Raw genomic sequence first — 25,179 nt, forward strand, 5'->3', positions numbered from 1 at the left:
CAAAATGATGTGCAGATTTAAACCCACAAACTGTTTCCAAACTGCTTCAGATTGAAACTAATGAAACAAGTTTAATTAAAACATTGCTGATTCACAAACTCTGTGAATAAACAATATTCACAGTTTAAGTGTTCATGTGTTTTCATAATTGAGGAATTGAAAACATTTTTCACAGGTTTGTTTCTGACGTGATGCAGATTATTTCAAATCCAAAAAAAGACTTAAATGCAATTTTTTTTAGTTAAATTCATATTTAGTCAACATATTCAGAGGAAGAGATGGATGTTTCAGGAATTTATTTCTTGCTGGTTTATACTTGTTTGCAGAATCTGTTGGTATTTATTTGCATTTTTTTCCCGACTAGTAATTGGATGTTTGGAATTAAAATTCGGACTGAAAATGCATATTTTTTAGACAATATCGACAATATTCATGTTCCATAGAGGAAAGACAAAACTGATTTAAGTGAAAATCAGGACTGAAGTACAAACTGATGTGATGAGGGGATGACCTGCAGCTGGAGAGACTGGCAGAGGATCTCAGGTGAGGAGAATGAGGTGATTAGGCAGAAAAAACACCTGAAAACTGATCAGCTGTAGAGAAAAAACTCTGGTTGAAAGGAAGGACTAACAGAACTGATGTGTAGATATGTAAATGCATAAACAATGAATGAATGTGCAAACAACATTGTGAAGCAATTCTAGGATTCATAGTTAAGCTGCACCTGCTGAAGAAAGATTTGAGTTCACAATATAAGTTACAATCAGATCAGAAGTCAGTGCAGACCATCTGGCTTCTCTCAATCCTTTTTTGAATTTACATCAAGTCTTTAGTTTGGATTTCCCATTACACCAAGCTGAGTTTTGAAAAATTAAAATCAAATCATTCTCCTGTGTAATAGAAATGAAAGATCATATTTCCTTATCTCTGACGTGATCTACAAAACTCTCTGTGTCTCTGTGTGCCAGATTAAATGTACTGTCTGTATCATGTATGATTTGTGTGTCATTAGATTGTAATTGATTGTAGATTGGGATTCACCACTGAAATGGTCTCACAGTTTTTACCTTGTTTAATAAATTTACATAAAAATCTTATAACAATTCAAGAAAAACCTCTTAAGGTCACTAAAAAGTACTTAGAGCCACTAAAAAGTACTCTTGGAGTGTTGTATCTTATATTTGTAACAGAAATGAAGCCAAAAGACACATTCATAATAAACACAATAAAATCTTTATTGCTTTAAAAATGTTGAAAGCATCAAAATAAGCCAGAACATGTGTGAAAATGAGAGATAAAGAGTGCAGAGTGATGACCAACTGTACTCTGCCTCACACGGGGCACCAATATGTTGGGATTTTAGGATGTCCCAAAATATGTGTAGGGATACCTCTAAACGGGGCACCATTTATATTGGGAACATAGGATTACAAATGAATGATAAATGATCTTGGGTAAAAATACAAATTTAATGACATATTAACTTATGATCTTCAAAAGTATAGATTAGTTAAATCTGATAGCTTTGTGATTTACCATTGAAATGACTGCACCATGTCTACAGTCTTAAAAATATTTTGAAAAATTAATCTGGAAAAATGTACTTCTTACAATTGTCACTTTGGCACATTAATCTGATTCGTGCTCATGATATATAACACATGTGAGAGAAAGGAATTCAAAAGACTGGTCACTTTTAAAACATACGATGGAATTCTTTAATGTTGAAACATCATGAGAGAAACAGAGAAAGAGAGCAGAATGAGAGCAGTAGCAGAGTAAAAGCAGTGAGTCAGATCAGGACTGGGAACACTGGTCTCTCCTCAGAGTCTCTGAGAGCGGAGTCTGGGAGCCCTGGGTGGCCTCACAGGTCACAGAGCCCACCTTCCTCCACTGGTCTGCAGAGAGCCTCAGGGTGCTGCTCCAGCTGTAGTGGCCGTCCTTCTCCAGCACCCCGGGGCTGCTGCTCTGCTCCCAGCTGCTGCTGCTGCTGCTGCCGTCCACCTTCCAGGACAGACTCCAGTCTGAGGGGAAGCCCTTGTTGGCCAGGCACATGAGCGTGGCCGTCCCCTGCTGCAGCTGCTCACTGGAGGGGGGCAGCACCGTCAGGGTGGGACGGGCATCACCTGATTGGAGACACCAATCAGATTAGAGGAGGGCGGCACCACACAGCTGTCAATCAACCAGCAGACATTTGGACATCTTTCCTGTGTGAGAGATGATCTTCTCCTTTAAGGAGTTTCTGTCAGATGGTTTCTCTGCTTCACTCACTCACACATTGTTTCACTTCCCTTTAAGAAGCCTCTCATGCATATCAGCACAGAGAGAATCATCATACAGAAAGAGCCGAAATACATCAAACTACACTAGATGCAAAACCTGAACTACATATATATATGTTCTTAAATTCAACATAAATAAATACAGAAAATAAACTGGCAACACCTAAATTTTCTTCGTGTGGAATTCAGTCGTTATTTAATGAACTGTTCAAATGATTTAATGACTGAAAAAGCTTCAACAACACATGACACAATATAAAGATTATGAAAAAAATGTATCTCCAATCTTTATCTTTGTTCAATGTTAATTCATGAAGATAATTGAACATAACAACACTCACTATTGTGGTGGAAAACTAAACATCAAAAAACACAATTTAAATGAATTTGTATTATTAATTTAAATTGTTATTATAATAATAATCTGTGCAGAAACTTTTTTAAAGAAACAGTTGACCTACTTCCAACATCCAGTCTGGTTCCTCCACCAAAAGTCCACCACAGTGATACAAACTCATTGAGCCGCCGTACAAAAACCTCTCACTGTAGAGAGACACGGCTCTCTGACTTTGTCTGACTGAACTAAAAATAGAAACCCTAAAGATTCAACTTTACCTCTGAAGTTAGAAATAGTGTTTTATCCTTTGATTTAAAATGTTATTTTCACTACAATGAGTTTTTGAAGTTATGTTGCTGAAGTCAACTTTGTCTCTGAGTGCAAAATCTTTGTCAAAAACTCATCAATGTAAATGGTAAAGCAATAATTTTTTTCCTGCACCGTGAAATATAAAAACAGAAAGAAAGATGACTGATAAAATATTACAAATGTAAGATATTTGACTTACTTCCAAATTCCAGTCTGGTTCCTCCACCGAACGTGTACCACAGTGATACAAACTCATTGAGCCGCCGTACAAAAACCTCTCACTGTAGAGAGACACGGCTCTCTGAATCTGAACACAACAAACTCTACACAAACACTCTTCACATCATGTCAATATTAAAGCAAATCAATATGAAATATAAATCCCCAGCTGGTCCAGGGAGCTGGAGAGAATAAATGATAATATTTATTATTATAAATGTACGTGAACTCTATTTTTAGGTGTCAGTGAGTGTATGAAATTACAGATAAACTGAGCTGACAGAAACAACAATAAATGTCTTTGTTGTCACTAAAGACATGAACAAACATCATCATATAAATAAAACTTCTGAGGTCTGAAAAGTATTTCACACATCTGGAATAATAATCAGAATATCGTCAGCATAGAGTGAGATAAAATGATGTGCAGCTTTAAACCCACAAACTGTTTACAAACATCTTCAGACTGAAACTAATGAAACTAATTTGCAATTAAAACTTCACTGACTCACAAACTCTGTGAATAAACAATATTTACAGTTTTAGTGTTCATGTGTTTTCATAAATGAAGAATTGAAATCGTTCTTCACAGGTTTGTTTGTGACGTGGAGCTGATTGTTTAAATCAAATAAAAGACTTAAATGTTAATTTTTTTTTAGTTAAATGCAACTTATTCATCAGTAAGATGTTCAAAATGAATTATTAGTGACTACGTTTATGTCTTTAGAAACACTTTTAGTTTCAGTGCAGCTGTTGATTCAGATCAGTTCCTCTGCAGCTGAGGGAGGTTTTTGTACGACGCTTTTTCACTGTGTGAACGGGATGTTCTCATCATGCTGACAGTAGTAAACTCCTGAATCTTCAGCCTGAACTCCACTGATGGTCAGAGTGAAGTCAATATCATATCCACTTCCACTGAAACGATCTGAAACTCCAGACTGACGGGTTACAGCATTATGAATCAGGAGTTTAGGAGCTTCTCCGGGTTTCTGAAGGTACCAGTGGAGGTCATCATCAACAGCTGAACTAGCTTTACACATCATGGAGACAGTCTGTCCTGGAACAGCAGACTGAGATCCAGGAGACTGAGTCAGGAGGATTTCTCCTGATGAGGCTGAAAAGATGAGAAAGAGGAGAAAGATGTTTAAGGTGGAGAAGAGATGGAAGAAGGTAAATGCTGCAGAGAGTCTCACCCTGAACAAGGAGCCCCAGGGTGGCCAGCAGCAGAGTCAGTGACATCATCATGTGTGTGTGAAAGGCCTGGACAGCCACTGATGGACAGCAGCCTCTTATGGCTGGAAGCAGAGAGGAGGACACATGTATGCAAACACACAGAGTCAGAGAGCTGCAGCTGTTTCCTGCTCACTGCTGCAGCTCCACGCTGACGTCACTAATGTTGGGCTTTTCATATGCCTCCAACCTGAGCACCACCTGTGAGGGTCTCATGGTTCAAAGTGTATTTAGATCAAAATTATTGATAATCATCAGAATTTTTTTGTTGTTGTAATAACTGATTAATTCATACTGATGTGTATTCCAAAATGTATTAATTCTTAAAAAAGATAAGTAAAGTACAACAAAACACACAATCAAACAAGTATACTGTGTGTGTATGTGTGTGTGTGTGTGTGTGTGTGTGTGTGTGTGTGTGTGTTGACTTATCCACACACATTAAAGACGAGCAAGCCAATCACAAGAGAACTAAATTTGCACAAAGCTTACAGTACTGTTATGTTTGAATAATTATAATGCTGTGCAGAGTAACTTGTAACTTTCCACTTCACTATTATAATCTCTTTCTCACAGGCCTGAGACAGCGCAGTATGTTCCCACACAAGTTATCTTGTTCAGGCTTTGCAGCTCATAGATACGTGCCTATAAGAACAACACAGACATTGTGTATCAAACCTTTCAAAACCTTTCAAACCTTTCAAAACCTTCAAAATGACTAAAGTCTACTCCTCAAACCTTTGAAGAGACTTGGACAGCTTTTGGCCCGTCCATGTTATAGGTAACTATTCATTAGAACTTGGTTGTGTTTCAGTCCAACTTCTGTTGTGGATTAAATTGTGAATTATTACAAAAATCGGGGTTCATTCTGACTGGGATCCTGTGAGAGCTGAGTCAGTCTGAGTCCAGCTGCAGAACTTTAACTGTGAGCTAAATAAAAAGCTGCATTGAGACCAGACTTTTTTCTCCGCTGTGTATGTTTACTCTTGGGCTTCCAATCTACAAACCTGAGACCTTTACAGGTTTAATCCTCATCTTCCTGCTGTGAACCCAGACTAGACTGATTTCAGTACAACACTGACTGTACAAAGGTTCATTAACCAGTAATGACATCAGAGTTTTAGAGCGGGATGATTATTATTATCGTTTTGGTTTCTAACCTGAGGGATTGTATACACCACAATGCTTCATACATGTTGTTCAATTTGTGGGAAATGACAATGAACACCTGATTGTCAAATTCAAAAATACATATGAGACATTTGTAGACATAACTTTATAAAAAGATATTTCATAAATAATCTGTGATTTCATACGCTCACTGACACCAAAACATAAAGTTCACATACATTTATATTAATAAATACTAAACAGTATCTGGGTATTTAGATTTCGTTTAGATTCTCTTTAATTTTCATATTATGCTGATGATGTACTGCTATTTATTTTGTATTTTGTAAATATCTTTTGTACTTTTGGATTTTTTTTTTTTTAAATAGTAATGGATGTTTTTAAGTTCCACTTGAAGCAGTTATTTTCTCACATTTTCTTCAGTGGTTTTAAAACACAGTCATCACCAGGAGAAAGAGCATGAAGACACCTGACCAGTGATGAACGTGACAACAGTTTGATTTGATGAAGTGATCTTTATTCTGAGCAGACACTGAAATGATGGTGAAACATTACAATAAGCTGGTAAATGTTGTGGACTCAAAGCCAGAGACAGAGACAGAGAGTCCCAGTGAGTCAGATCAGGACTGGGAACACTGGTCTCTCCTCAGAGTCTCTGAGAGCGGAGTCTGGGAGCCCTGGGTGGCCTCACAGGTCACAGAGCCCACCTTCCTCCACTGGTCTGCAGAGAGCCTCAGGGTGCTGCTCCAGCTGTAGTGGCCGTCCTTCTCCAGCACCCCGGGGCTGCTGCTCTGCTCCCAGCTGCTGCTGCTGCTGCTGCCGTCCACCTTCCAGGACAGACTCCAGTCTGAGGGGAAGCCCTTGTTGGCCAGGCACATGAGCGTGGCCGTCCCCTGCTGCAGCTGCTCACTGGAGGGGGGCAGCACCGTCAGGGTGGGAGGGGCATCACCTAGGAGACACCAATCAGATTAGAGGAGGGCGGGACCACACAGCTGTCAGTCAACCAGCAGACACTTGGACACCTTTCCTGTGTGAGAGTTGATCTTCTCCTTTAAGGAGTTTCTGTCAGATGGTTTCTCTGCTTCACTCACTCACACATTGTTTCACTTCCCTTTAAGAAGCCTCTCATGCATATCAGCACAGAGAGAATCATCGTACAGAAAGAGCTGAAATACATCAAACTACACTAGAAATGAAACAAGCAGGCAACATTTTTAAACTCTTATCAACAGCATGCAAAACCTGAACTACACATTATATAAGTTGTTGAATTTAACATAAATAAATACAGAAAATAAACTGACAACACATAAATGTTCTTCGTGTGGATTTCAGTCATCATTTATTAAACTGTTCAAATGATTTAAAAACTAAAAAAGCTGAAACAACACGTGACACAATATAAAGATTATGGAAAAAATCTATCCATCTATCTCCAATCTTTATCTCCACTTTGTTCAACGTTACATCATTAAGTTAATTCACGATAACAACAGTTAATATTTTGGAGGAAAACTAAACATCAGAAAACAAAATTTAAACGAATTATACAATATTATAATAATCATTTGTGCAAAAACTTTTTTAAAGTAACATTTGACCTACTTCCAACATCCAGTCTGGTTCCTCCACCAAAAGTCCACCACAGTGATACAAACTCATTGAGCCGCCGTACAAAAACCTCTCACTGCAGAGAGACACGGCTCTCTGACTTTGTCTGACTGAACTAAAAATAAAAACCCTAAAGATCCAACTTTACCTCTGAAGTTAGAAATAGTGTTTTATCCTGTGATTTAAAATGTTATTTTCACTACAATGAGTTTTTGAAGTTATTTTGCTGAAGTCAACTTTGTCTCTGAGCGCAAAATCTTTGTCAAAAAATCATCAATAAAAATTGTAAATCGACTATTTTTTTCCTGGACCGTGAAATATAAAAACTGAAAGAAAGATGACTGATAAAATATTACAAATGCAAGATATTTGACTTACTTCCAACATCCAGTCTGGTTCCTCCACCGAACGTGTACCACAGTGATACAAACTCATTGAGCCGCCGTACAAAAACCTCTCACTGTAGAGAGACACGGCTCTCTGACTCTGAACACAACAAACTCTACACAAACACTCTTCACATCATGTGAATATTAAAGGAAATCAATATGAAATCTAAATCCCCAGCTGGTGCAGGGAGCTGGAGAGAATAAATAATCATATGTATTATTATAAATGTATGTGAACTTTATGTTTTGGTGTCAGTGAGTGTATGAAATCACAGATAAACTGAGCTGATAGAAACAACAATAAATGTCTTTGTTGGCACTAAAGACATGAACAAACATCATCATATAAATGAAACTTCTGACGTCTGAAAAGTATTTCACACATCTGGAATAATTATCAGAATATCGTCAGCATAGAATGAAATAAAATAATGCGCAGATTTTAACCACAAACTGTTTACAAACTGATTCAGACTGAAACTAATGAAACAAGTTTACATTTAAAACTTCACTGACTCACAAACTCTGTGAATAAACAATATTTACAGTTTTAGTGTTCATTTGTTTTCATAAATGAAGAATTGAAATTGTTCTTCACAGGTTTGTTTCTGACGTGAATTTGATTTTTTCAAATCCAATAAAAGATTTAAATGTTGAACTTTTTTAGTTAAATGCAACTTATTGATCAGTAAGATGTTCAAAGTGAATTATTGGTGACTACATTTGTGTCTTTAGAAACACTTTTAGTTTGTGTGCAGCTGTTGATTCAGATCAGTTCCTCTGCAGCTGAGGGAGGTTTTTGTACGACGCTTTTTCACTGTGTGAACGGGTAGCTCGCACCCTGCTGACAGTAGTAAACTCCTGAATCTTCAGCCTGAACTCCACTGATGGTCAGAGTGAAGTCAGTATTAGATCCACTTCCACTGAAACGATCTGAAACTCCAGACTGACGGGATGAAGTACTATAAATCAGGAGTTTAGGAGCTTCTCCAGGTTTCTGAAGGTACCAGGAGAGGTAGTTACTAACATATGAACTGGCTTTACAGCTGATGGAGACAGTCTGTCCTGGAACAGCAGACTGAGATCCAGGAGACTGAGTCATGAGGATTTCTCCTGATGAGGCTGAAAAGATGAGAAAGAGGAGAAAGATGTTTAAGGTGGAGAAGAGATGGAAGAAGGTAAATGCTGCAGAGAGTCTCACCCTGAACAAGGAGCCCCAGGGTGGCCAGCAGCAGAGTCAGTGACATCATCATGTGTGTGTGAAAGGCCTGGACAGCCACTGATGGACAGCAGCCTCTTATGGCTGGAAGCAGAGAGGAGGACACATGTATGCAAACACACAGAGTCAGAGAGCTGCAGCTGTTTCCTGCTCACTGCTGCAGCTCCACGCTGACGTCACTAATGTTGGGCTTTTCATATGCCTCCAACCTGAACACCACCTGTGAGGGTCTCATGGTTCAAAGTGTATTTAAATCAGAATTATTAATAATTATCAGAAAAAATGATTAATTGTAATAACTGATTTATTTATACTGATGTTAATAACTCACTTAATTATAACCAAATTACAATATTCATATTCAGTAATGTTTGAAGAATTTGGAGTTTCTTTCCATAGAAGACGTTGACATCACTAACACATGTAAAACATTAAATAAACAGCATGTTTATTCCAAAAAGTATTAATTCTTAAAAAATCAAAGTAAAGCAAAAAAAAAAAAAATCAGACAATCTAAGAAGTAACTAAAACTCAACTTCAAGTTTTGTGGCTCCACAATTATCACAACAATAACACTTAACTAGACACATTAAACCAAACCATCGATTACAGTTAAATCTTGTGCTGAGCCTTTTCCTTGTTAATATGTTAATTTCTGTCCAGAACGTTACCAGTCCATGAATGTGAAGGATTGTGAAGAAAGGCATAGAACAGGTTGAAGAGTTGGTTCTGTGTGGTCCAGCAGTCCTTTGCTGGGTGTGGCTGCAGACTGCTCAGTGCTGTCTTCCAGAGTCATGAGCTCTGTTGGCTCCTGCTGAATTTGATGACGCATGAAAATGAAACAAGTTATTCCCCAAATTCCTGAAAATGTTCTGGCAAAAACAAAGGAATAACATTAAAGGCGAGCAAGCCAATCACAAGAGAACTAAATACGCATGAACCTTACAGTATAAAATAAGACGGACAAAAGATAACAAGGGCCTGTTCTGTTATTTCCCTGACTGTATTTGTCAGGAACTGTGCCTGGCAGCCAATGAGGTATACAAATAATAGATGAGAGCAAATGAAATAACAAGTGACTGTGATCAATACCTATATCTAACAGGTAATAACAGACTTTTTTAGTTGTTCCAGCCAGCTCTTGGGACCCTGAATCGGACATTTTGGTACCAAGTTTTTCAAGAAGTAAAACCAAATAAAAACTGTATTTTAACATCTTTAAACAACACTCTGATGATGCTGATTATCAATGGATCAATCATTTTATCAGAGTAATCCAGGTCCCTGTTGGAGTCAGTCAGAGCGTTTCCATAGAGAGCCACTTTGCATCAGCAGCACAGGTAAAGTCCAGAGAATCAAACTCCTCTCCTCTATCAACATCCGTCCCTCTGAAATGAAGCCCACAAAACCATGACGCTGCTTTATGTTTCTGTCTCTGTGTCCTCAGAGTCCAGAGGACAGGTCACAGTGACTCAGTCTGGAGCAGTGAGGTCTGCTCCGGGAGGCTCCGTCTCCATCAGCTGTACGACCAGTCAGACGGTTCCGGGTTGCAACAGTGCTTACTGTTTAAGCTGGTACCAACAGAGAGATGGAGAAACTCCTAAACTGCTTATTTACCGTGCTAGCACTCTTCAGTCAGGGACTCCAGGTCGTTTGACAGGCAGTGGATCAAACTCTGACTTCACTCTGACCATCAGTGGAGTTCAGGCTGAAGATGTAGCAGTTTACTAATGTCAGAGTTATCACTATATCAACAGTAAGTGTGTGTTCAAACAGTGAAAAAGCGTCGTACAAAAACCTGATATATTCATATATCCTGAAAGGTACCGCATGCTCAATAAATATGCTGAAAGCAAAACATGTCAAACTGAGGCCCAAAAAGAAACAAGAGATGAATGTAACATGACTCAGTAACACTAACAGCATGTAGTGTCCAACTTAACATGTGTCAAGGTTAACTAAAGAGCTCAACACTAAATGATTGACCTCATCATCACAACAACAGGCACATTGTACGAAAGGTTGGTCAGTTAAATAAGATCCTTCAGACTTAAAGTGAATAATGTGACACAGTGTAACTGTCTAACCTCACATGGGGATAATAAAGGCTCACAGAAACATTCTCTTCTACTTGGTGGGATCAAAACAGGCTGATACAACAAATATATTAAAACAAACAATAAATAAAGTGTGCATGTACCGTGAGGTAATGTGAGGGGTGAGGTGGAGGAGTCTCTCTCTGGTATATGAGACTGGACGTCTCCATGGTAACTCATTCACACCAACAGTAACTACAGATTACGGGGCTCACACTCACAGAGCATGTGTTAAAGAAATCATCTCCGTTAAAAGGAATTTGCGTTAACGTGTTATTATCAAGACAACTTTGACAGCTCTAAAAATAATATCACAATACTAATTAGGTGGTACATTTTGAAGCTACTTTTGTTTTAGAAACACACTGAGAGGTTTTACTCAATGTGAACAAATAATGTATCAAAGTTAGACAGTAGTGGTTTATTGATGAGGGTTAGGCTCAGGACTGGGAACACTGGTCTCTCAGGGTCTCAGAGTTATCAAAGAATTAAATAAATACATTTTAATAAACTTTAAAATGACAAAAGTTTATTTTTTTTTTGTTTTAAAATCTCGTCTTTGATTAATTTGATATTACTTTATGCAGATGATACGCTGCTTTTTATTTCGAATTTTGTGAACATTTCTATAATTTAGATTTTTTTAGGACAGCTCTTCAGAATAATTAATCAGTAACATCTATCAACAAACTGAACATCACATCTTTAACGTCATGAAATAGTTTGAGCAGGGATCCTTGGGATTCTCTATTGAAATGTTCTCAGTTTTTTACAAGATTAATTCATTTACATAAAAATGGAAACAACAACTTGAGAATAGCTATTTTAAAAAATCTAAAAAGTACTCTGGACATTACAGTTTTGGACTGGACTGTAATATCTTATACAGTATAAGTCAAAGAAAAGAAGTCAAAAGACACTGTCATAATACACATAATAAAATCTTTATTGTTTTAAAATGTTGAAAGCATCAACAAATGCAAGAAGGTGTGAGACAGAGAGAGTTACGGAGAGCAGACTGAGAGCAGTAGCAGAGTAAAAGCAGTGAGTCAGATCAGGACTGGGAACACTGGTCTCTCCTCAGAATCTCTGAGAGCGGAGTCTGGGAGCCCTGGGTGGCCTAACAGGTCACAGAGCCCACCTTCCTCCACTGGTCTGCAGAGAGCCTCAGGGTGCTGCTCCAGCTGTAGTGGCCGTCCTTCTCCAGCACCCCGGGGCTGCTGCTCTGCTCCCAGCTGCTGCTGCTGCTGCTGCCGTCCACCTTCCAGGACAGACTCCAGTCTGAGGGGAAGCCCTTGTTGGCCAGGCACATGAGCGTGGCCGTCCCCTGCTGCAGCTGCTCCCTGGAGGGGGGCAGCACCGTCAGGGTGGGACGGGCATCACCTAGGAGACACCAATCAGATTAGAGGAGGGCGGGACCACACAGCTGTCAATCAACCAGCAGACACTTGGACACCTTTCCTGTGTGAGAGTTGATCTTCTCCTTTAAGGAGTTTCTGTCAGATGGTTTCTCTGCTTCACTCACTCACACATTGTTTCACTTCCCTTTAAGAAGCCTCTCATGCATATCAGCACAGAGAGAATCATCGTACAGAAAGAGCTGAAATACTTCAAACTACACTGGAAATAAAACAAGCAGGAAACATTTTTAAACTCTTATCAACAGCATGCAAAACCTGAAATACACATTATATAAGTTCTTAAATTCAACATGAATAAATACAGAAAATAAACTGACAGCAACTAAATGTTTCTTGTGTGGATTTCAGTCATCATTTAGTCACTATTTAATAAACTGTTCAAATGATTTAATGAGTAAAAAAAGCTGCAACAACACATGACACAATATAAAGATTACAATAAAAATGTTTCTCCAATGTTAATCTTTGTTCAATGTTACTTCATGAAGTTAATTCCCCATAACAACACTTACTATTGTGGTGGAAAACTAAACATCAAAAAACACAATTCAAATGAATTATACAATATCATAATAATCATTTGTGCAGAAACTTGTTTTAAAGAAACATTTGACTTACTTCCAACATCCAGTCTGGTTCCTCCACCAAAAGTCCACCACAGTGATAAAAACTCATTGAGCCGCCGTACAAAAACCTCTCACTGTAGAGAGACACGGCTCTCTGACTCTGACTGACTGAACTAAAAATAAAAACCCTAAAGATCCAACCTCACCACTGAAGTTGGAAATATTGATTTACCCTGAGTCATAAAATGTTATTTTCATTACAATCGGTTTTTAAGTTCTGTTGCTGAAGTCAACTTTGTCTCTGAGTGCAAAATCTTTGTCAAAAACTCATCAATATAAATGGTAAAGCTACTATTTTTTTTCCTGGACCGTGAAATATAAAAACAGAAAGAAAGATGACTGATAAAATATTAAAAATGTAAGATATTTGACTTACTTCCAACATCCAGTCTGGTTCCTCCACCGAACGTGTACCACAGTGATACAAACTCATTGAGCCGCCGTACAAAAACCTCTCACTGTAGAGAGACACGGCTCTCTGACTCTGAACACAACAAACTCTACACAAACACTCTTCACATCATGTCAATATTAAAGGAAATCAATATGAAATATAAATCCCCAGCTTGCCAATGGAGCTAAAGAGAATAAATAATCATAATATTTATTATTAAAAATGTATGTGAACTTTATGTTTTGTTTTCAGTGAGTGTATGAAATCACAGATAAACTGAGCTGACAGAAACAACAATAAATGTCTTTGTTGTCACTAAAGACATGAACAAACATCATCATATAAATAAAATTTCTGACGTCTGAAAAGTATTTTACACATTTGGAATAATAATCAGAATATCGTCAGCATAGAGTGAAATAAAAGAATGTGCAGATTTAAACCCACAAACTGTTTACAAACTGATTCAGACTGAAACTATGAAACAAGTTTACATTTAAAACTTCACTGAGTCACACACTCAAACAATATTTACAGTTTTAGTGTTCATGTGTTTTCATAAACGAAGAATTGAAATCATTCTTTACAGGTTTGTTTCTGACGTGAAGTTGATTCGTTGAAATCCAATAAAAGACTTAAATGTTGAACTTTTTGAGTTAAATGCAACTTATTGATCAGTAAGATGTTCAAAGTTAGTTATTAGTGACTACATTTGTGTCTTTAGAAACACTTTTAGTTTGTGTGCAGCTGTTGATTCAGATCAGTTCCTCTGCAGCTGAGGGAGGTTTTTATACGACGCTTTTTCACTGTGTGAACGGGTCGCTCCAACCCTGCTGACAGTAGTAAACTCCTGAATCTTCAGCCTGAACTCCACTGATGGTCAGAGTGAAGTCAGGGAAAGATCCACTTCCACTGAAACGATCTGAAACTCCAGACTGACGGGTTGAAACTAAATATATCAGGAGTTTAGGAGCTTCTCCAGGTTTCTGAAGGTACCAGTGGAGGTAGCTACTAACACTTGAACTGGCTTTACATGTCATGGAGACAGTCTGTCCTGGAACAGCAGACTGAGATCCAGGAGACTGAGTCAGGAGGATTTCTCCTGATGAGGCTGAAAAGATGAGAAAGAGGAGAAAGATGTTTAACGTGGAGAAGAGATGGAAGAAGGTAAATGCTGCAGAGAGTCTCACCCTGAACAAGGAGCCCCAGGGTGGCCAGCAGCAGAGTCAGTGACATCATCATGTGTGTGTGAAAGGCCTGGACAGCCACTGATGGACAGCAGCCTCTTATGGCTGGAAGCAGAGAGGAGGACACATGTATGCAAACACACAGAGTCAGAGAGCTGCAGCTGTTTCCTGCTCACTGCTGCAGCTCCACGCTGAGACCACAAGACACTCAGATAGAAATAAAAACATGCTGCGAATTATTATTTTTTATTAATTATGTTTATTCATATATTTTATTTGTATTAACCTGTGGAATTTCTTTAGTTTTTGCAATTTTACTTCTTCATTATTTTATTAATATATATTTATTTCCCTTTGTTAACAACCAAAAACTTCAAGAGAAACTACATTTGATTATTTAATTATTTATTTTATTTTATTTTATTTTATTGTATATTTTCTGGTCTATTTCATTGTATTATTTGTTTAATTTTTATTTATTTATTACATGATTGATGGATTTGATTTCCTCTGCTGAACCACTGAAAGCTTCTGTCAGAAATCATACAAGAGAATCCATATTAATGTATTATTTATTTATTCTCCTTTATTTTTATATTTATTTAATTATTCTATGTTTCATTAACAGGTGGTTCATTTATTTATTTACCTATTTTTATTATTATTAGTGGATTGTACTGTCTATGAATTAGCACCAAAAGTGAGATAAACCACATAAAGTGTATCTTTTAAGTTATATATATATATATATATTTTTTTTTTTATTAAAATGTATTAAAAGTGGCCTTCTCCACATTAATTGTATTTCTATACTTACATTTTTTTTATTATACTTCAGGCCTATTTATTTATTAATTTATTTATTCATTTGAATATTAATAGAGTCTGACTTTAGTCAGAAGTGATGTGAGAGAAACCACGTGTCTGTTCCGTGCCGAAACTGTTTCCATGGTTCAGTGAATCGTCTCTGCTGTTTCGCTCTCGAAGCTCAAAGGAGGAAGTGAAACGACGGTCGCTGCAGCTGCAGAGAAACTTCCAATTTCCTAAATGTGCCTGCAGCGTCTGCATCGTCTGCAGCGTCTGCATCGTCTCCAGCATCTGCAGCGTCTGCAGCATCTGCATCGTCTGCAGCGTCTGCATCGTCTGCATCGTCTGCAGCGTCTGCATCGTCTGATGGTCTGCAACGTCTGCATCGTCTGCATCGTCTGCAGCGTCTGCATCGTCTGATGGTCTGCAACGTCTGCATCGTCTGCATCGTCTGCAGCGTCTGCAGCGTCTGCATCGTCTGCAGCATCTGCATCGTCTGCAGCATCTGCATCGTCTGCATCGTCTGCAGCGTCTGCAGCGTCTGCATCGTCTGCAGCATCTGCATCGTCTGCAGCATCTGCATCGTCTGCAGCGTCTGCATCGTCTGATGGTCTGCAACGTCTGCATTGTCTGCAGCACCTGCATCATCTGCAGCATCTAATGGTCTGCAGCGTCTGCATCGTCTGTATCATCTGCATCGTCTGCAGCGTCTGCAGCGTCTGCAGCGTCTGCAGCGTCTGCATCACTCACTCCAGCCGGCTGAGCTCCTGCATCATTTCAACACAAATATCTTCTTCATTCGTTGCAGTTATTGTTGTAAAACTGATATTTTCCTCCAGGTTATATCAATTAAATTGAAATGAAATGGATTTTTAGAGAAATGTCCTTTCAGAGCTTCAGTAGTGATGAAATGATGAAGATCATCTTTTAAAGCTGAAAGTGACGTTCAGTGCTGCTCTGCCACCTGCTGGCTCATTCTCTCATAGCAAATAATATTTCAGTTTTCCCTGAAATATAACTTGCAAAAATAATTTAAAGTCTGACAGCAAAAGTCAAATAAAAGAAAACAGACGTAAGTTATTTTACAAATAATACATTTTAAATATTACAGATTATAAACAGCTAATATGTGTATTTATTAAATATTTATTTGTAGAATAACTTGAAATGTATTTATTATGATTTCAATTGTAAACGTTTTTATCAAAAATCAAATATAATTTGATATTTTTTCAATTTGTTGATTTATTTATAAACTTATATTTAATGCTTTGTTTTATTACAGAGAATATTTGATGAAATGCTTTATTACTATTTCATGTGTCAATGTTCAAATATCAAATATTTAATTATTGTTTTAAACTACATTGTATAGTAAAGCATCGTTTATAAATTCTATTATTATTATATAATAATATAATTTAATATGTAATAAATATAAATTTAAGTGATTGTTGTCATTAGTATTATCATTTGTCCTTAAAGGACAATGAGAAATTGATGAAATGATTTATTACGGTTTCATTTGTGAATTTTGATCATAACAATTTTTTAACTAAACATCAAATATATAATTTTTAGTTGATCAATTTAACTTTTATTCCAATAACACATCTTAATGCCTATTTTCCTCCTCCTCCTCCCTCTACTCCTCCTCTCTCCATGTCCTCCTTCTCCTCCTCCTTCTCTCTCTACTCCTCCTCCTGTTTCCATGTCCTCCTCTGCCTCTTTCTCCTCCTCTCTCTCTCCTTCTCTTCCTCCTCTCTCTCCTCCTCCTCGTCCTCCTTCTCCTCCTCTCTCCATGTCCTCCTCTTTCTCCTCCTCTCTCTCTCCTTCTCTTCCTCCACTTTCTCCTCCTCTCTCTCCTCCTCTCTCTCCTCCTCCTCCTTCTCCCCTCTCCATGTCCTCCTCTTTCTCTCCTTCTCTCTCTCTCCTCCTCCTCTTTTTCCTCCTCCTCCTTCTCTCTCCTCCTCCTCCTCTTTCTCCTTCTCCTCTTTCTCTCCTCTCTCTCTCCTCCTCTTCCTTCTCTCTCCTCCTCCTCCTCCTCCTCCTCCTCCTCCTCTTTTTCCTCCTCTCTCCTTGTCTTTTTCTTGTACTTGTACTTGTGCACCGTTATGGTACAATGTTGCTACGGGCAACAGACCCCAAAAACGTAAAAAACGTAAAAACCCCATATATCTTCAGATTATATTTATGACCTCATAATGCGTACCATAGAGGGTAAATTATTGGTACATTTTATTATTATTTATTGTTTTTTTTTTCACTTCATTTTTTATTAAATGCTTTATGATTATTTCCATCATGACTCCTTATGTTCCTCCCGGAACCTTTGATGGCCGGATGTTGTTCCTCCCGGACGTCTTTTCCTGTCCCGGTGTTAGAGGATCAACACACGGAGGATGGAGCGGCGCTGCGCCCCGCGGCTCCCCGGCCCGGAGCCTCCTCTCCCCGGCCCGGAGCCTCCTCTCCCCGGCCCGGAGCCTCCTCTCCCCGGCCCGGAGCCTCCTCTCCCCGGCCCGGAGCCTCCTCTCCCCGGCCCGGAGCCTCCCGGCGGCCCGCTGGCGGAGCTGGAGGCTCTGCGGCGGGTCGTGACCGAGCGGCTGACCGCAGCAGTGGACGAGATCCTGGGGGAGTTCGGGAGGACGGTGGCCCGGTACCGGCAGCAGATCGACCGGCAGCAGCGGCAGCTGGACAGCCTGAAGCCCGGAGAGAGCAGCTGGAGCCCGGCAGCAGGTCGGCGAGAGTCCCCGCCACTTACACAGTCATGGAAATAATAATAATTATTCAGCTTATTGTTCATTTTAATGTCTGGTTTAACTGAAGGTTCATTTGTTTGGACAAATATAATGATAACAACAGAAATAGCTGATAAGAGTTTAATTATAGAGCTGATATCTAGACATTTAACGTGGTTTTATTGATCATGATTTTGGTTATTATCAAGAATTTTTCCATGACTGTAGATGTAAAAATGATTTTTTAAAAATGGCACAAAATTACAAAAAATGTATGCAAAAATGTGTGTAAACAGCCTCTCCTGTCCTCTCCCCTCTGCTCTGTGTAAACAGATTTTCAGTGAATAATAGTCACGTGACCCAAAATTACCAAAAATTACCAAAAAAATACATAAAATTACCGAAAAATACATAAAAAAGATTAACAAAATAAGACACAAATTTACCAAAAAATTTCCCAAAAAAGAGATGAAATTGCAAAAAATGACCAAAAGAGACATAAAATTTCCAAAACGTGACGTTAAATTACCAAAAAAAGTATTGTACATTCTAAAGTATTGTCATGTTTCCATCCTCTCCAAACTTTCTTTCTAAGATAAACGCTGGAGTTTCGTTGCTCTTTTAAATAAATCGTACGTTTTAAACCCTCTGATGAAGGTTTATTGACGTTTGATGTTGAAGGTTGTTGGAAGCTGTCAGATTCCTGTAAGATTTGACTCTAAAATCGATGATAAAAAGTTTCCATAAAGTATCTTCTGTCTCCCTCAGAGCGTCTTCAGACTTCCTCCTGGGTCAAACTGTCTCCCGAGGATCTGGAGGATCCGGGCGCCGCTCCGATAAAGACGGAAGCCGGCGGCGAGGACGGCGCGGCGCCGGAGCAACAGGAAGGAGACTTCGACCCGGCCGGCGGCGCCCGACTGCTCGCCGGAGAGACTTCGGAGACGGACGACAGCGGAGACTACTGGAGGGGGAGCGCCGGAGTCTGGAGACAACCGGAGCAACCGGAGCAACCGGAGCAACCGGAGCAACCGGAGGAACCGGAGCAACCTGAGGAACCGGAGCAACCGGAGCAACCGGGCTCGTCTCTCGTGTCTCCGGACTCCCGGCAGCCTCCGGCGGCGGCGTTCAGCTGTAAAGTCTGCGGCGAGTCCTTCCGGAGGATCAGCTACCTGCTGACGCACGCCGCCGGCCACCTGAGGGACTGCGGGCTGTGCGGCGAGCAGCTGGAGCACGCCGCCGGCCTGGCGCTGCACCTGCGGCGCCACCGGCAGACGTCGTTCCGCTGCAGCGTGTGCGGCCAGAGCTTCACGCTGCGCGGGAACCTGCGCACGCACATGCGGATCCACTCGGGCGAGCGGCCGCACGGCTGCGGCGTCTGCGGGAAGCGGTTCGGGCGCCGCGCCTCGCTGCTGCGCCACGTCCGCAGCCACACGGGCGAGAAGCCGTTCACCTGCTCGTACTGCGGCCACGGCTTCGTGGAGAAGGGGAACCTGACGGTGCACCTGCGCACGCACACCGGCGAGCGCCCGTACTGGTGCTCCGCCTGCGACCGGCGCTTCAGCCAGCAGTCCAGCTTCTACAAACACCCGTGTCAGCGCCGAGTCAGCACGGCGCACGACACAACACGACACGACACGACACGACACGACACGACACGACACAATACAACACAGCTGATCACTGAGTCTGAGTCTTCAGGAATTTGACGGGTTTTTTTTGTTAATTTGTGTCTTTGTCATTTTTTTTGTGTCTTCTTTGGTAATTTTGTGACTTTTTGTGGTAAATTTGTGTCTTTTTTTGGTCATTTTGTGTCTTTTTTGGCCATTTTAAGTCTTTTTTTGTCATTTTGTCTCTTGTTTTGGTCAATTTGTGTCTTTTTTTGGTCATTTTGTGTCTTTTTTGGTCATTTTGTGTCTTTTTTGGCCATTTTAAGTCTTTTTTTGTCATTTTGTCTCTTTTTTTGGTCAATTTGTGTCTTTTTTGGTCATTTTGTGTCTTTTTTGGCCATTTTAAGTCTTTTTTTGTCATTTTGTCTCTTTTTTTGGTCAATTTGTGTCTTTTTTTGGTCATTTTGTGTCTTTTTTTTGTCATTTTACGTATTGTTGTGGTCAATATGTATCATTTTGTGTTTTTTGTTGTCATTTTGTCTCTTATTTTGGTCAATTTGTGTCTTTTTTTGGTTATTTGACGTCTTTTTTTTGGTCAATTTGTGTCTTTTTTTTGGTCATTTTACATATTTTTAAAGTTTGTGTCTTTTTTAAAGTTTCAGTCTTTTATTGTTGAATTTGTGTCTTTTTTTAACACAGCTGATCACAACACAAAACAACTGATGTTGTTTTTAATTCTATTATTGTTCAACTTGTTAATACTTTTGACATTTCTACTTGTTCATATTGTAAATTGTTAATACTTTATTATATATTTTTTACTTGTTTATGTGCTAATACTTCTCTAATATTTCTAGTTTATACTGCTGTTTACTATTTGTTGTTATTTTGCTGCTGTGGGACGAATAAAGGAAATCTGAATCTTTAACTTCCTGTTGTGTTTCGGGTCATATTGAACCATTTCAAAGGTAAAAAAAAAAAAAAAAAAAGTATTAAAAGCATTTTTTGGGGATGAAACTTCTTCCGCTTGACTTAATGAGTCAACATATAAAATGAGAATGGTTCATTTAACATATTTGCATGTTTATATTACATAAATACTGATATATCAACATCACTCCATAAAAGAAAAAACGTAAAAATGCAAAATTACATTTTCAAAAACTCAATGTCATGTAAAACTATTATATTTTATATGTAGGTAAAAAAAAGTTTTAACGTGCATTTATTATGAAAATTGAGTGAATTATCTCATTGATCTGTGAGAGCTCCAGGAGAACACCGTTGCACTAAATATTGATTAAATGGTTATTAATGGAGTTATTAATGAAATATACAGCTGCATCTCATTAAATTAGAATATGATGAAAAGTCCATTTCAACTAGTTCAAGTCAAACAGCCCCAACCAAGTACTGAGTCATATATTTTTTTTTTTGTGGTAATTTTACGTCTTTTTGTGGTCAATTTGTGTCTTTTTTTGGTCATTTTACATATTTTTAATGTCAATTTGTGTCTTTTATGTCATTTTATGTCCTTTTTTGGTCATTTTAAGTCTTTTTGTGGTCAATTTATGTGTTTTTTTGGTCATTTTACATATTTTTAATGTCAATTTCTGCTTCTTTTTGTGGTCAATTTCTGTCTTCTTTGTCATTTTGTGTCTTTTTTTGTCATTTTACATATTTTTAGTGTCAATTTGTCTTTTTTGTCATTTTACATATTTTTAATGCCATTTTGTGTCTCTTTTGGTCATTTTGTGGTCAATTTGTGTCTTTTTTGGTCATTTTACATATTTTTAATGTTTATTTGTGTCTTTTTTGTCCTTTTACATATTTTAAATGTCATTTTGTGTCTTTTTTTTGTCCTTTTACATATTTTAAATGTCATTTTGTGTCTTTTTTTGGTCATTTTACATATCTTTAATGTCAATTTGTGTCTCTTTTGGTCATTTCACGTCTGTGTCAAGTACCTCTAAACTTTCCTTAAATACTTGAGAGTAAAAGTACTCGGTTACATTCCACCAGTTTACATAATGAAACATAGTTCTGTCCTGAGACACCAGCAGGTTGTAGTTGGACCTCCTCTCCTGCAGGCGGCGCTGCTCCGACACGGAGCGGGGCTCACTGAGCATGCGCACTGTGTAACCCGGAAGTGGTGGTGCAGCCAGTAAACAAGCCTCAGCTCCTTGGAGGGACAGAGGAGAGCCGAGAAGATGTCAAAGATCGAGATGCTGCGGCTGCTGATCACGCAGCGGCTCACCGAGGCCGCCGAGGAGATCTTCTCCGTGTTCGGGAGGACCATCGCCGAGTACGAGGAGGAGATCTCCCGCTCCAAGCTGGAGATAGACCGCCAGAGGAGGCTGCTGGAGCTCCGCCGGCAGCCGCTCGTCTCCCTGCAGGGCGGCGGCCCAGGTGAGACTCAGGTGACCCGGGTCACCTTATATGTATTACATGGTCCAGGTCTCTAGTCTGTGGTTCTCCTACAGGTCACAGCAGCTCATTTTATATGTTCAAGTGGAAGCTTTAGACCAAAAAACACACAAAATGACCCCAAAAGGACACAGAACTATAATAAAAGACACAAAATGACCAAAATAAAGACAAAAAAGACACAAAATGACCCCAAAATGACACAAAATGACCAAAAAAAGACACAAAACTATAATAAAAGACACAAAATGACCCAAAAAAATACAAAAAAGACACAAAATGACTAAAAAACACATACAAAATGACACAAAAAAAAGACACAAACTATAATAAAAGACACAAAATGACCAAAAAAGGACAAAAAAGACACAAAATTACCCCAAAAAGACACAAAAAGAGGAGACTGTAAGACACGGGTCTCAAACTGGCGGCCCGTGGGCCAATTGTGGCCCTCGTGACGATATTTTGTGGCCCCCACCTTGATATGAAAGTTTAATGTGAGTTTTATATGAATGGCACTTTACTGTGTTGTCTGTGGAAGGTCCCTTTAATTACTTTTTGGTCATTTTGTGTCTTTTAAAAAAAAAAAAGTGTCTTTTTATAAAAACAATTTCGTTTCTTCTTTAAGTAATTTAGTGTTTTTCAGTCAGTTTTTGGTAATGTGTTGTTTTTTTTGTCATTTTGTGTCTTTTTAAAGTAGTTTAATGTTTTTTCTAGTCATTTTGTGTCTTTTTCTGTAATTTTGTATCTTTTTTTGGTAATTTTGTATCTTTTTTGGTAATTTTGTGTCTTTCTTTGGTTAATTTGATACTGCGTCCAGCGGCCCCCAGGTACTTTGAGTTTGAGACCGCTGCTTTAAGACTTTGAAGCGTTTCATGAAGATATCATGCCATGTTTGGAACTAATAGATTCCTTAAGTCCTTCGTATGTTATAAACTCTCCTGACCTTTGTCTCCACTGTGACATTAGTGAAGAACTTTGAGCTCATTGAATCCACAAGAGTCTCAGCTTTACACTCTGACCCCATTTATGCAGCTCACACACTGTTTAGGGACCCCAGGATGCACAAAGATTCACACACAAGAGGCAAATTTGTGCAAAAATATCATATTTGCATTAAAAAACTGCTGGTTTCTGCCTTAAACTGCATATAATCAGCATAAAGTGGGCATGTCTGTAAAGAGGAGACTCATGGGGACACAAAGAACCCAATTTATTTCATTATCTGGAGGTCAACGGTCAAGGGGCAACTTTTAAAATGGACATTTGGGCTCATTGAATCCACAAGAGTCTCAGCTTTCCAGACAGACCCGATTTATGCAGCTCACAGAGTGTTTAGGGACCCCAGGATGCACAAAGACTCACACACAAAGAGGTACATTTGTGCAAAAATATCATATTTGCATTAAAAAACTGCTGGTTTCTGCATTGGATGCACAAAGACTCACATACAAGAGGACACAATAACACATTTTACTGCAGGAGAAAAAAGTTCTTACCTTGAACTTTTCCTTCAGATATCTGGAGCTCCCTCACTGTAGTTGGGTTGTCGACCTGGTTGGTACAAAATAATCTTCTGGTTCCATGGTTTCAGTGTTTTCTGAGGGGAAAAAGTGCAGAAAGTCATTCATTGGAACATTACAACAAGATGTACCACAGGAAGGTGTCACCTGAAGCCATGAGACCATAAAGTTACTTGAGGTTGTTAAATGAAGTCTTTGTTCCTCAGTCAGTTAGAAATGCACTGTAACTGAAATATTTAATAGTTATTTTCACAACATATTTGTACTACGTCAAGTCAAAGTTTAATCATAGAGCACATTTAAAAACAACCTCAGTTGACCAAAGTACTGTACAGTTATTAAAATAGAATAAAACCATACACAAATAGTTATAAATAAAAACAATAAAATACTAAAAAACAGTAAAATAATAAAATAGTAATAAAAACTCAATCCAAAAACAGATAGAAAAGAAAAATAAAGGGTAAAAAAGTAAAAGAAAGCCGAGGATTCTTGCCTCGCTGGGACTGAACGCCAAGGAGAATAAATATGTTTTTAATAATGTTTTAAAGTGCTCAACAGACTGAGCAGCTCTATGAAGCATCATGTCTGACTGCTGTTTGTTTGTTTGTTTGTTTGTTTGTTTGTTTGGTGGCAGCGCTCTGTGAGCAGCAGGACTGGAGCTCCGGACTGAACGAGCTGAAGCCTCCGTCCATCAAAGAGGAGGACGGGGGCGAGGAGGACGAGGAAGAGGAGGAGGAGGAGCTGTGGTCGACTCAGCAGGAGGAGGAGGAGGAGGCGGAGCACAACGACATCAAGTTCCTGCTGTTCCGACGAGGCGGAGTCCGCCACGAGCAGGACGAGGACCACATGACCTGCCAGGACCTGGAGGACTCGGAGCTGGACGTCCAGCCCGGCCCGTCCCTGCAGCCGCCGGGCTCTGACCCGGACGAGGACGTCTCGGAGGCTCCGGGGAACGGGCGCCTGGACGGCGCGGAGCTGGAGGCGGCGCTGTCCGAGGTGGTGGACTCGTACATCTGCACCATCTGCGGCCGGGCGTTCGCTCAGCGCGCGCACTGGGCCAAACACGTCCAGGTGCACCGCAAGGTGGACAACAAGACGGACAAGTCCTTCACCTGCGACATCTGCGGGAAGAGACTGACGCGCTACGACGGGTACCAGAAACACCTGAGGATTCACACGGGGGAGAAACCGTACAGCTGCGCCGAGTGCGGGCGCAGATTCAGCGACAACTCCAACTACAAACGGCACATACGCACTCACGTGGGACAGAAACCGCTGCAGGGACCGCTGCAGGGACAGCTGAGGACAGGGACGGACTCCTGAGGACCGGGACTGACTCCTGAGGACAGGGACGGACTCCTGAGGACCGGGACGGACTCCTGAGGACCGGGACGGATTCCTGAGGACCGGGACGGACTCCTGAGGACCGGGACGGACTCCTTAGGACCGGGACAGACTTCTGAGGACCGGGACGGACTCCTTAGGACCGGGACAGACTTCTGAGGACCGGGACGGACTCCTGAGGACCGGGACGGACTCCTTAGGACAGGGACGGACTCCTTAGACCAGGACAGACTTCTGAGGACAGGGACGGACTCCTGAGGACCTGGACGGACTCCTTAG

The 25,179-nt window shown here is 39.8% G+C and overlaps 2 protein-coding genes, 1 pseudogene and 2 gene segments (V, D, J or C); 2 read left to right on the top strand and 3 right to left on the bottom strand.

The window, feature by feature from the left end:
• Window positions 1-1,282: 1,282 nt before the first annotated feature.
• LOC131985537 (Ig kappa chain V-III region MOPC 63-like) lies at window positions 1,283-4,517 on the bottom strand. The segment is given in 4 exon segments: window positions 1,283-2,126; window positions 2,744-2,781; window positions 3,967-4,261; window positions 4,341-4,517. Coding segments are annotated over 4 exon segments (714 nt in total).
• A 1,362-nt stretch (window positions 4,518-5,879) lies between these two features.
• On the bottom strand, window positions 5,880-8,973 carry LOC131985365 (Ig kappa chain V region Mem5-like). The segment is given in 4 exon segments: window positions 5,880-6,457; window positions 7,114-7,151; window positions 8,336-8,630; window positions 8,710-8,973. Coding segments are annotated over 4 exon segments (714 nt in total).
• Window positions 8,974-11,877: 2,904 nt separating this feature from the next.
• On the bottom strand, window positions 11,878-15,859 carry LOC131984441 (immunoglobulin kappa light chain-like; annotated as a pseudogene).
• Window positions 15,860-17,602: 1,743 nt separating this feature from the next.
• On the top strand, window positions 17,603-19,702 carry LOC131984442 (zinc finger and SCAN domain-containing protein 2-like). The gene is made up of 2 exons (XM_059349258.1): window positions 17,603-17,994; window positions 18,765-19,702. The coding sequence occupies exons 1-2, from the start codon at window positions 17,661-17,663 to the stop codon at window positions 19,700-19,702; spliced, it is 1,272 nt and encodes a 423-aa protein (XP_059205241.1). The 5' UTR covers window positions 17,603-17,660.
• A 2,024-nt stretch (window positions 19,703-21,726) lies between these two features.
• Window positions 21,727-25,052, top strand: LOC131985345 (zinc finger and SCAN domain-containing protein 21-like). Its single transcript, XM_059350409.1, has 2 exons — window positions 21,727-22,012; window positions 24,191-25,052. The coding sequence occupies exons 1-2, from the start codon at window positions 21,814-21,816 to the stop codon at window positions 24,877-24,879; spliced, it is 888 nt and encodes a 295-aa protein (XP_059206392.1). The 5' UTR covers window positions 21,727-21,813; the 3' UTR covers window positions 24,880-25,052.
• Window positions 25,053-25,179: the final 127 nt, after the last annotated feature.

This window comes from Centropristis striata, chromosome 14 (assembly GCF_030273125.1).
Source record: "Centropristis striata isolate RG_2023a ecotype Rhode Island chromosome 14, C.striata_1.0, whole genome shotgun sequence".
Taxonomy (NCBI): Eukaryota; Metazoa; Chordata; class Actinopteri; order Perciformes; family Serranidae; genus Centropristis; species Centropristis striata.